The 12,488-nt window shown below is 38.8% G+C and overlaps 2 protein-coding genes and 1 long non-coding RNA gene across 4 annotated transcripts in view; 2 read left to right on the top strand and 1 right to left on the bottom strand.

Annotated features, from left to right (window-relative positions):
* LOC134667798 (uncharacterized) overlaps positions 1-11,236 on the top strand; it is a 49,774-nt gene extending 38,538 nt beyond the window's left edge. The window contains exons 12-21 of the mRNA XM_063525205.1: positions 1,577-1,776; positions 4,402-4,565; positions 5,080-5,217; positions 6,069-6,268; positions 7,505-7,640; positions 8,046-8,141; positions 8,768-8,989; positions 9,432-9,532; positions 10,364-10,532; positions 10,951-11,236. Of these exons, the coding sequence (XP_063381275.1) occupies positions 1,577-1,776; positions 4,402-4,565; positions 5,080-5,217; positions 6,069-6,268; positions 7,505-7,640; positions 8,046-8,141; positions 8,768-8,989; positions 9,432-9,532; positions 10,364-10,532; positions 10,951-11,117 (1,593 nt within the window). The 3' untranslated portion in view covers positions 11,118-11,236. The remainder of the gene's footprint in view (positions 1-1,576; positions 1,777-4,401; positions 4,566-5,079; positions 5,218-6,068; positions 6,269-7,504; positions 7,641-8,045; positions 8,142-8,767; positions 8,990-9,431; positions 9,533-10,363; positions 10,533-10,950) is intronic.
* The window catches only part of LOC134667540 (prominin-like protein), a 494,736-nt gene that overhangs the window by 131,433 nt on the left and 350,815 nt on the right, over positions 1-12,488 (bottom strand). The gene's annotated exons all lie outside the window — the stretch shown is intronic.
* On the top strand, positions 2,625-3,138 carry LOC134667573 (uncharacterized). Its single transcript, XR_010098655.1, has 2 exons — positions 2,625-2,909; positions 2,979-3,138. It is a non-coding gene; the product is annotated as an uncharacterized LOC134667573 (long non-coding RNA).

Raw genomic sequence — 12,488 nt, 5'->3', positions numbered from 1 at the left:
GCAAAGACACGATGTATGTAAGTACCTCTGTAAATGATCATAATAATGCTTTCTATATGCATGCAGATGAGGAAAACAAGCTACATGCTAGTTAACGTGTGGCTGCGAGCGCTTGATTTCGCTATTTTGAAGAATAATATCTAAAACGGAATCGACAAGATGATTCTAGTACCTATATTATCTGCTCACAAGATTTGGGTGCCGCTGGCAGCGGGGCAAGGCCCAAGCTGCTGATGGTTAGGGCCGCAGAGGAACTGACGTACTATACGCGCCGTGTATACGCGCTGTGTCTAAAATTACCGCCTTCTGCATCTGACCCTTGATCCAACCACCCAGCGAGCGAGTCTCTCTAGGTGTTGGTCGAGACTCTTCGCTATACACTTAAGACCGTTCGCTGACACGACTATAATAGGGACAGTGATCGTTGAGTCAACATCTCTCATGGCGATTATCTTGTGAGCCGTTTTGGTACTTTCTGGACTTGTCCTTCACGAGATTCTCATCATGGGGTATGGTGACGTCGACGAGCACGGTCCGACGCTGCGATAGATAATCTTATTTTATTACGAAAAAAACTAAATAATAATGTCCAGGCTTGTTTTGTCCAGCATCAAGGTTGATTATGTTGTTGATCTTGATTCCTTTGTTCTCGTAATCGTAATTAACTATTAATCTATTCTACGGCGCCACTTGACGAGCACTTATGACCAATAAATGATATCATGCAATAGTCGACCGGCGGAGGAAGTGACCAGATGTTTTGATGCTGTGTTCTCATATAAAGTTATTTATTATATTGTGCGAAATCAAACGGTTAAATTGACCTGTTGTCTGACTGACGAAAATAAGTGACCATATCCGTTGAGTGGCTAATCTACTAAAATACGGTACGTTCAGTTGTGTTACTATGTAAGCAAACTAATTAAAATCCGTCTCGTTCTTATTTACAATAAGGGGGTGCCCGAGCCTCCCGACTGCCTAATGGTTCCCCAATATCCCCCTAGTACGATACATGTGCGAATAGGTCATTCACAACTCGTGTCGATTTAAAATTATCGCTATTCGTCGCACCTAATTTCCGCACTTGTATCGTAATGTAGTATAATACTTATGTCTGTGTCTTACGGATGTTTTGTTAACAAAATGTGGCATTCTCAACCAAAAGGGTTGTCAAGGGTATTGTGGGTTGTTAACGAGGCGCTATTTCCATATAGCTTCAATTTTAAATCAACCTTATCGATAACGATTTTGAAATCGACATCTATTAGATATCTTTTAGACATCACCAAGATACGATAACGATATGTTTAAGATCTAATCTGTCAAATTTGACATTTGCGCGATTCTGGAGATACTCTTGAACGATTTCCACAGGATATGACTTAGAGATCCCATTCGCATCTAATAGATATCTTACTCTATCTAACGTAAAAGTGACATTGACATTGGTTGCCCGAATTGCGCTGCAAAAGAGAACTAGTTGATCTGAACTATAACGTATCTAGAATCTCTTGTGAATATCTTGAAGTTCGAGTATGGCAGTTTTGGTTGAAAACGTCACAAATCTTTATTCCAGATGATATTCCTTATCTGGCTGGTGGCCATCACAGCAGCAGTTCTGCTCTACTGTCACCAGTCTTACTCCAGGTTCAGCAAATATGGCGTCAAGCATTTGCCCCCAGTGCCGCTATTGGGAGACATGGCGAGAGTGTTCTTTCGTAGGGAGCATTTCTTTGAGAACGCTAAGAGGATTTATGATAGCTTCCCTGGAGAGAGGTAATATGAAATTACATACTTACTAAAGTTAGTTAGGTGACAATGCAAATTATGATACGGTCAAGTCGGTCAAGTGTTAAAATACGGGTGCAGACAACTAACTCATAAATACGTTCCATAGTTCCTAATTCGCTGACACTTTTTGTGCACCAATTTTTTTACATTTGTGTACCATCGAGCTGATCATGTTGTGGATGTCGGTGGCCGATCGTAAGATCAGGCAGATCGTAATGTTCCTGTGTAATGTTTTGACGATAGTCACATTAAACCAATATACTTATAGGTAGGATAGGTTCGTTAGGTTGCTTCATATGCCCGAAGGGCAAACTGCCCAGAAATAGGAGCCCCGCGACGGGTCAAAGATTTTCACGTTTCACGATATGCCTAGGAATTTCACGATATGCCTGGTCTTACTATCGGCCGCCGACATGGACATGAGAACTTTGTGATAAAACGACATAACCTGTTTGTATTTATATGTTGTATTATATGAGTATTAGTTGCCTGTATGAGTAACGAAGCAAGAAGCTATTTTGTCACAGGGGAGATGGTCCTCTTAGCATTGGTTTGCAATCCATCTAGGAGAAGGATACTCCAAAATAAAACCCGGAATGGAGTTTCCGTAAGGCGCGAGTAGGGTCCAACCTGAAATATGCGGCAGATTCCTGCAGCTGACCTGTCTCCACACGTATTGGCTCGCCTTTCCTGTGGCATAAGACAGTGAAGCCGAGAGGGTAATGCAGGTGCTGGGCATCCCTGCGTTTCCTTAATTCCGCCCCAGGCGGTGTAGTGTATGTTACACCATAAATCGTCTGCAATAGACGTAAAGGCCAATGATGAGTTGCCTGTTAAAAGAAAATAATAGTCAGCGATAAGAGCTTATATCAACGATGAAATTTTTGACAACGATTTTTTAGGGTTCCGTAGCCAAATGGCAAAAAACGGAACCCTTATAGATTCGTCATGCCTGTCTGTCTGTCTGTCTGTCTGTCTGTCCGTCCGTATGTCACAGCCACTTTTTTCCGAAACTAACTATAAGAACTATACTGTTGAAATTTGGTGAGTAGATATATTCTGTGAACCGCATTAAGATTTTTACACAAAAATAGAAAAAGAAACAAAAAATTATGGGGGTCCCCCATACTTCTTTAGAACTGAAACTTTAAAAAATTTTTTTCATCAAACCCATACGTGTGGGGTAGCTATGCATAGGTCTTCAAAAATGATATTGAGGTTTCTAATATCATTTTTTTCTAAACTGAATAGTTTGCGCGAGAGACACACGTACATTACCATGCAAACTTCCACCGAAAATTGGTTTAAACGAGATCTAGTAAGTAGTTTTTTTTTAATCGTCATAAATCGTAAACCGCAATTTTATTATGTTACTTGCTGCTACGGAACCCTTCATGGGCGAGTCCGACTCGCACTTGGCCGCTTTTTTACCTTTTTTTGGGTCAATTTTTGAAGAGGGTGTTTTTTCGACATTTGTATGGCAATTTTTTATTTTTGAAAAATCTGATTTATAATCATCGTTTTAGGAAGGGTTCTTACTAACAAAAAATATACTGTAGGAGGCACATCTGTACTTTTTATAGTTAGCTAGATATGGACGTTTAAAGATCGACATTTGTATGACACTATTTAGCCATTTGTAAGGCGCTTTGGACATGTATACGGCATTTTTTCGACATTATATGGCAGTATCAACATGTATATGCCACTATTTATTATTTTTGTTGCATTTATAAGACCCTGACGACATATGTATAACACCTTCTCGACATCTGTATGGCACTATTTCGACATTTGTATGCCACAGTCGACATTTATACGGTCAAAATAGCCGTATAAATGTCGCCATACAAATGTCGCGACATGTCGCCAATAATATTTTTTTGCGATATTTCCTACACAATACAACAGATTCACTTATTTATTTTACTATATATTTTAACACCATATTTGCAACTATTATTATAAAAGAAACATTTTTATTCCAACTATGTACCAACGTATTCAGCGTCCATACAAATGTCGTTGTGTTCGTACCAAAATATATCGAAAGAGATTTTTATCTGTTTCTAAATAAATTAAACTGTTCCCGGGTTTACATTTGATGTCAATCGATGCCCAACTAACCGCACTATTGCGTTGTAAATTTAATCTAACCGTTATTCAATAGACAAAGAAGATTATAGGAGGTATATTTAAGTCATAACAAAACAGGTGCCGCGCGGGACAGCGATAAAAAGGCTTCCCTTGTTTTATTAAATAACGCATTAATTTATCAATATGATTAAATCAATTCTCCAAAAAATTCTCTTTACAGAAATACAAAGTTGTTTATAATACGTTGCCTACATCCAAAGTTATGATTTTTTTTATTGCGCGATGCCGCCACTGGGACACGCGAAAAACGGCAAATTTCGCCGTTTTTGGAACTTCAAATGCGATTTTGTCAGGACCAAATAATATTTTTATTACAGTTGTGCATGATTTTTAAAGCTTATAATACATTGAATGAAAATATATACATACCCAGTCTTTTAGTCTTATGGACTTCGAGTTTTAGCCGTGGGACAGCAAAAAATGCCTATTTGAAAATAATTGACCCTTTTGTAGATTCGTGGGCCACGTGGAATTCGTAAGGCCCATGGTGTTTCTCCGAGACCTCGAGCTGGTGAAGCGGATCACAGTGAAAGACTTCGAGCACTTCCTCGACCACGCCGTGGTTGTTGACAAAACTATCGACCCTCTGTTCGGGAGGAACCTGTTTGCTCTGAAAGGTAATAAGAAGGTATAAGCAGTTTGAAACAACAATATTTAATTAACGTTATGGTAAAATATACATACTCGTATTATTATGTAAGTTTTTCGTTAATGGTCTAGGTACATTAAATCAACATAATAATCAATATACATTCATTATTATATTATGCTTTAATGGACTATGTATCTGAGTGTTCATTTATTTGTCGTTTTCTGTGTCATTGTAACTCCTAACCCGACGACGTATGTATAATATGTATATATAAAGTCCGTAGGTGTATGATTGTTACAAACCGATTTTTTCCGTAGGTACATTTACTTATTTTCACCATTAAAATAACTGTAACCGTGGTGGACGGTGGTATTTCAATAGCTATTTTTCTTTAAATTTATCTGTTTGAAAAAAAGATGAACACGCTCTTCCCCAATGACTTAGTCAAAAATTTTATACCCCCAATACTTAATGTCCTGTATCTACTCAAAATTGCTCTTTGGTCTTTATAAAAGTGATTTAATTAAAATTTCAATTAGGTCAGGAATGGAAAGACATGCGGTCTACTTTAAGCCCGGCCTTCACCAGTTCCAAGATCAAACTGATGGTGCCTTTCATGGAAGAAGCTGGAGAAAACATGACCATAAGACTGAAGAGAGAGATACAGGAGTCTGGAAGTAAGTTTAAAGTACATTTAATAAGTACATACGTATTGTCTGGTTTTACAAATAAGGATTGACAACATCAGAACTTGATTAAAGGAAAGGTTACATTCTGGACGAAAAGCAATGAGTTTATGATGTATGAAGTGCGCAGTGAGCGCTTCAGTAGCGGGCGCCCTCATACTGAAGGAATCGGGTGTAAGGGCGCGCTGCACGCGCCTTAATACCGGATGGCGCCTTAAGGCTACAGAGGGGCTACCGCGAAAACCGAAATTCGCAAATTGCGGGGATCTTTCTCTTTTACTCTAATGAAGGCGTAATTAGAGTGACAGAGAAAAATGCCCGCAATTTGCGAACTTCGATTATTGCGGTTATAGCCCAGATACGGGCGTAGCTCGACGGTCCTGTACTGAAGACGCCCTCAAACAAATAAACGAAAGATGACATTGTCAATCTTGTATTGTCAAAAATATGTGACGAAGTTAAAAGTTCCAATGGTGACAGAAAAGCAGCAACATTATATCAAGGAAGCAAAATCAGTGATCACCCATTTATCGCTGTTACAACGCTGCACCAGCAACTCTATAGCAGTAAAGCTGTGAAGTGTATGCGTTGCGTTTTTATCATGAGTACAGTTTCTCTCTCGTCTTTTGAGTTGTGGCCGACTCAAAGACTTGCAAAAACTTAACGAGCTAATGTGTTTTGATTGGTACAGTCAAGTGTAAAAATATGTGTGCACTCATCATACTCAAAAATATGTCCCATAGCTCTTATGTCAGCGAATTTTTGGGACATATTTTTTAGTATATTGTATGCACCCATATTTTTATACTTGAGTCCACATTTGATTAATAGTATATCCACAGAAAACTACGCCGACGTTGACTTTAAAGACGTATGCAACCGCTACGCCAACGATGTCATCGCGTCTTGCGCCTTCGGCCTCAAGGTGGACTCGCAGAACAATGAGCCAGAATTCTACAAGATGGGGAAGGTGGCTGCGCAGTTAACCTACGTTCAGATGCTCAAGTTCATGGGGTTTCAGTGTATCCCTACAATTATGAAGGTAAGTGACGTTATCTATGAAAAGGGACCTTATTGTCAATGGCGCTTACGCCATTATTATTGCTCCGATATAGTTAAATACAACGCCGATGCTGTGCGAGCGCCATCGACAATTAGGTCCCTTCGAATCAGTCTTCTAATAGATAATGCCCCCATATATGTAGTCTCCGGCCATCTTCTTGGTTCGCCTAGATTGTCCTAGATTATTAATAGATAGGTACTTATATTTCATATCATTCCGTTTAAGTATTCTTCTTCTTCTTCTCCTAAGCTTTTTCCCATCATCTGGGGTCAGCTCTCCTTGTCTGTCTTTTCCATTTTTCTTTATCCTGCGCTGTTGATGCGTCCTTCTCGGTCTCCTTCAATCCGTTTAAGTATTATTACCGATATATTTTTTCTTGCTTGTCAATCCAAATTATATATATCTGTATACCATTTAACAAAAATGTAATTTCACAAACTTACATAAACTTTCATTCGTTTTCTTTTCTTTCTTTTCTTTTCTTATCTTCTTTCTTTCTCGTTTCAAATACGATCTAGTGCAGTGTAAGTGGGAATAATACTAACTGATAGCATTGTAATCAGCTCAGTTCTGTACGTATCTGCTTGTTTAAAAACTGTTTTAGCATTGTAATGTTGAGTGGGGAAAAATATGAAATATCATCGTGAGTATCTTAGTGTTAATAATCTGTAAAACAATAACAAAGGAAACAAAAGAGTTAAAAGATTTTTTTATGAATATATTACAAATATAAATAGGGAATAAATAAATATTAGGGGACATCTTACACAGATCAATCTAGCCCTAAACTAAGCTAAGTTTGTACTATGGGTGATATACTCGTAAGTTCAGTTATCTGCAGCTTACTGTATACTGGTAGGTACAGTCAGCAGCAGAAGTTGCTAAGCGGGCGAGGTGTTCAAAATTACGCTGACACGCTCTTATTCTCTTAACTATAAAGTCGCGTCAAGATCATTTTGAACACCTTGCCCGCTTAGCAACTTCTGCTGCTGACTGTACAATGCACTTGACATTAATAGCCAGTTAACCTTATCAGCAATTACGGGTCTCGGTCAATGTCAAAATGATTTGATGGAGCTCTAGACGCTTGTTTGTAAATTTTGATAGTTTTATCATCTCGGAGAGGACCCAAAAAGTAAACGGCGCTTTAAGTAATTATCTATGTAACTACTCTAGGCATTATTAAAAACAATGATTTTTTTTTTATAATTTTAGTACTTGAAAATGAGAATCTTCACGGCGTCGACTCAGAACTTCTTTAGGCAGCTGGTGACACAGACGATGAGGGAGCGGGAAACACATAACATCATACGGCCGGATATCCTCCATCTACTCATGGAGGTTAAGAAAGGTAAGATAAGAACATAAACGAATAATTAAGTGCTTAGTTTTTTTTGAAGTGTCAGAATTAACAATTTTCGGGAACAATTGAGTCGGTTAACTTCAAACTCGGGTAAATCCATATGTCAGATTATGCGATTTTGGTATTATGAAAAGGTAATAGGGTAGATATTTGCTGAGAGGGTCGAATGGATTTACCCGAGTTTGATATTAAGCGACACAATTTAACGGGCTTAAATGGGCTTAAATTGATAAATAGATTAGACTATACTTTTTGTTGCGTACTTCATAAAAGATACAATTGTTTAAAAATCGAGGCAGACAGCCAGACAACGGGAGGTTTTATCACTACAAAGCGATATCTTTCTAGAGAACTTTTGGGTAGCGGAATTAAAGAATGATGTTTCTATTACAGGAAATCTTAAACATGAGGAGGATAACACAGCCAGTGATGCTGGGTTTGCGACCGTAGAAGAGTCTAACGTTGGAAAAGCAGCAACCACAAAAAGTGGTAGTTAATACATATTATTATAACGTACCAATGAGATTTAAAAATAGCTCTAAATAATTCACAAGGATAAAGCTACTTGACGACGATGAAGCAAGGGGGGCCAGCATAGATGACTATCGTTAAGGTTAACAGAAAACGCCAATCAAATCATAAAATTAAATGAAAGGGACCGTGCGCCTTGGAGGGTCTGCCATCTTTTGGCCTGAATCAGAAACATATGTGCACATGTACATTATGTACATGGCCAAAGCAAGTGCTACCATCTACCGTTCTCGTCGGTACGTTTCCTTGTGCATAGTTGGTTCTGCCATCTTGTCGGCTATATCGAAAGCATAAACGACACATTTATACCTCGCGCCAAAAATCTGACAGCTCCTATTCTGCCCCCTATAGTTCATGCACGCCCCCTTTAGTCGTAGCATCTGCCATCCTGATACCATTTTCGCTTTTCGTTTAGCGTTTGTCAATTTACGATTGTCATCTTGGTAACTTGGCAAGTCAGATAAAATTAGCCTATAGACTAAACTTGCCAATTTAGAAGACTTTTTGTATACTGGACTTGTGTCGCTGAGGAAATAATCCTAATACTTGTCTTATGTAAATCACCATCATTATTTTCGTTCCAGTCTGGACTGATGACGACCTGATAGCTCAAGCAGTCATCTTCTTCGTGGCTGGCTTCGAAGGCGTTGCCCAAGCCATGACCTTCCTTGTCTATGAGCTGACTCTCAACCCAGAGGCCCAAGATAAGCTGGTGCAAGAGATTATGGAGAATGAGAGGAGGAATGGCGGGAAGTTTAACTACACATCTGTGCAAGAGATGACGTATTTGGATATGGTTGTTTCAGGTAATGGTTATCTGCGTCCAGTACCTTATCAATATGTTTATTATCAGAGAGGAAGGAGAGCATTAGCATACTTTTTTTGAAGAAAATCACCGTTTTTTCAAATCAAGCAATATCGTTTGGCTTGGTAGACAATTTTGACGAATTTGTCGGTGTGATAAGTTTTGTACATAAGTGGGCTGAAATTCTTTTATTGACGATTTTTTTCATTCGATGTGACTCTAAAATATGGTTCGTTTGGATAACACCTCATTCTGGGCGGGATAAAATAATAGGAAATTGCAACTTGTCTCAAGGAGATCTCTAGAGATCTAATGGAAGATTGTATGGGATATATGGTGAAATTGGCTATCTATGCACCAAATTTTATCGAAACCCGACAAAAAAAAATCGATATAAAAATAAAAATGGCCCGAGTATGTTTTACATTTGAATTATCTTTCAGAACTATTAAGACTGTGGACACCAGGCATTGCTCTTGAGAGGATATGCACAAAAGACTACAACCTTGGAAGGCCGAATGATAAAGCTACTAAAGATTATATAGTAAGAAACCATTGTGCTAATAAAAGCGAATGTATTCAACAATTAAGGCCTCCCCACACTAGCATCTGCCTAGCGTCGGCGTCTAGTCAACTCTATGGAAAATGGCGTCGCTACGCAGTTGCGCCAAAGTTGCGTTGACCAGCAGCCGTAGAGTTGACTAGACACTTGCTAGACTCCCACGTTCAAAAGACGCTAGACTGTGAATGCGAGGTGGTCCCTAGAATGATAGATCATGCTACATTGCTTAGATCCTTGAGTCGGCCGAAGTTAATGCGACGAGGTGCTATGTCGCTCAATTGCGACAGGTAGGGTTTTAGAACATCAAAGCATTCAACAAAATACAAAGTTAACAAACGAGCAGATTTTTATGTGTATTATTACTAGGTCTGTCTGTCTTTTGAAGGCTAAAAACCTTTTCCTATTGAATAATGTTCGTTTGATTACTATTTCAATATCTACAAGAGGCTTACACCGTTCCATTTTCTTCTTGATAGATGTTTTCATGAGCGGTAGTGGTTTCACGCTTTGATATGGAGGGGTATATCTTCTTTAGATAGAGTTCAGATAGTCTAGAAAAGCTTATCACTGGTCGCATGCGAAGAAAGAGTAGGGATAATCGTTTCGCCGAGCATTGGGCAAAGAGTGTTCAAAGTACATAGTCACTTCGGTCATGAGGACTTACATGTAATAAGGATAGATAAAGAAATAGAGACGCAGTAGAGTTTGAGAATATCAACATGAATTTTATTGGTCTTTTTAAAATCAAACAATTTCCGCACTCGGAAATGTAGGTAATGCAAAATGTATTTATTATCTTAATGCTATCCACAGATTCGCAAGGGAGAAGGCGTAAAGATTCCCACTGGCGCCTTCCACCTCGACCCTCAGTACTTCCCTGAGCCCCACAAGTTTGATCCGGAGCGCTTTGCACCTGAAAACCGCCACAAGATTCATCCCTTTTCTTTCAACCCTTTTGGATGTGGCCCGAGGAACTGTATAGGTAAAAGATGGTTAATGTGTAGGTACTATGTCAAATTTAAGCACCATAGAGTTAGACCAAGAAAATTCTGCAGCGATTTTGATAGCCCACGCAGTGCAATATTTACACGTCATAATTTGATAGAAGTTTGACGTTTAAAATAACACTTGCACTGCGTGGGCTATTAAAATCGCTGCAGACTTTTCTTGCTCTAACTTTCCCATTTGGGATGTTGTGTTCGAATTGCTCAACACAAAACCACAAATTTTTGTGAAGTGCACCTGCAGCATTCCATTCATCCATTTCGTAATGTCCTGTATTTTTTCTGCTTTTATTCTCTGTACATGTTCATAAGTTTGTTATGTGTCGTCACGATAAATGTCTTTTATCTTTAGATTTTAAGAGGATATATTCAGTATTTTTAGTGATTATTCTACAGCTTCCAGATTCGCCCTCTGCGAGGTAAAGGTGTTGATCTACCAGGTGCTCAAGCATGTGGAAGTGTCGCCATGCGAGAAGACCGTCATTCCGATCCAGCTGGATAAGACCTCCTTTAACCTGATCATCAAGGGAGGACACTGGATTCGGGTGAAGGCTAGGGGATGAGAGAAGGAGGAACTGCCGTTTCTAAATGAAGCAAGAACGGACGCAAAAGTTTTTTTTTTACTTTAAAAAAATTCTTGAACTTATATTTTTTATAACAATAAAAGTTTAAGTTTATACAACGCTGTAATTTTTTCTTCTGTACCTATCCATTAAAAATGGTGATTTATTTAATATTCTTGGGCACACCCAATGGACATTTTAGAAGACACGGTCATTTGCTGTTGAAGGGGATAACATGGTTTTTTAAAGTTCCGTACCCAAAAGGGAAAAACGGGACCATATTACTAAGACTACGCTGTTCGTCTGTGCGTCTGTCCGTACGTCTGTCCGTCCGTCTATCTGTCAGTTGAAATTTTCACAGATGAGGTATTTCTAGCAATGCACGCACGAGAACTTTCCAAAGTTGCGAAACTTTCCACATGAGAAATTCTCGGTAACTTCTGAGAATGTTCTCGAGAACGAGAATTTATTTATTTATCGTAGTTTATACCATGAATATTCACGATAGTCTAGGTGTAGTCCTTACCCCCAGAAAATTCCGACTTTTGGTCGTCCGCTTCCGGTCAGAAAAATGTATGACGGCCCGGCCAAACGGTCAGACTTAGGTGGGGGGTGCTCGACCAAATGTCATAGAGGGACCCTGGCAGTTTTTGACGCCGCCATTTTTTTTCAATATGGCCGACTTTTTTTTTAAACTTTTTGAATTTTGTCCTAGCGCGTTGAAATTTTGGTCACGGAATCCCGGGGTCCCCTAGATACCTATGAAAAATTTTTTTTTGGAAAAATGCTACAATTGTGGGAAAACTGACCACTTTTATTTTGTATGGCAACTTTTAAACGGTGCGTGATAGGTGGGGGGTGCTCGACCAAATGTCATAGAGGGCCCCGAAACAAAACAAAACAAACTGCATTAAAAAAAAACAAAATGGCCGACTTTTTTTTTAATTTTTTCAAGTTGGTCCGAGCGCGCTGAGATTTGGAATGGCGGGAGATAGAGGCCTCTAGAATCTAATGAAACTAAAAAAAAATTTGGAAAAATTTGTCGAAAGTCGAAATGTTCTCTGATATAAAGTGAGAATTTAAGCAACTTATTGGTAAATTTATCACATCAACAAAATAGCTAACAGTAATAGACAATAATATATGCATAATAACATTTAGTTTTAAGTTATGCCTATTTAAACTTTATTCCAAGTATATTCTCTTGTTTAAACAATAATTTCCATGTTGCAGGAATGTTCTGAGAACATTCTCGAGAACGTTTCCGCTTTTTGGGAATGTTCTGCAATTTGTACATTGCTAGGTATTTCTGTAGCCGCTACAACAACAAATAGGTACTAAAAACAAAACAACCCGCAATCTCCGGATTGC

This window comes from Cydia fagiglandana, chromosome 9 (assembly GCF_963556715.1).
Source record: "Cydia fagiglandana chromosome 9, ilCydFagi1.1, whole genome shotgun sequence".
NCBI classification, from domain to species: domain Eukaryota; kingdom Metazoa; phylum Arthropoda; class Insecta; order Lepidoptera; family Tortricidae; genus Cydia; species Cydia fagiglandana.
This window is presented reverse-complemented; position numbering and strand designations above follow the sequence as displayed.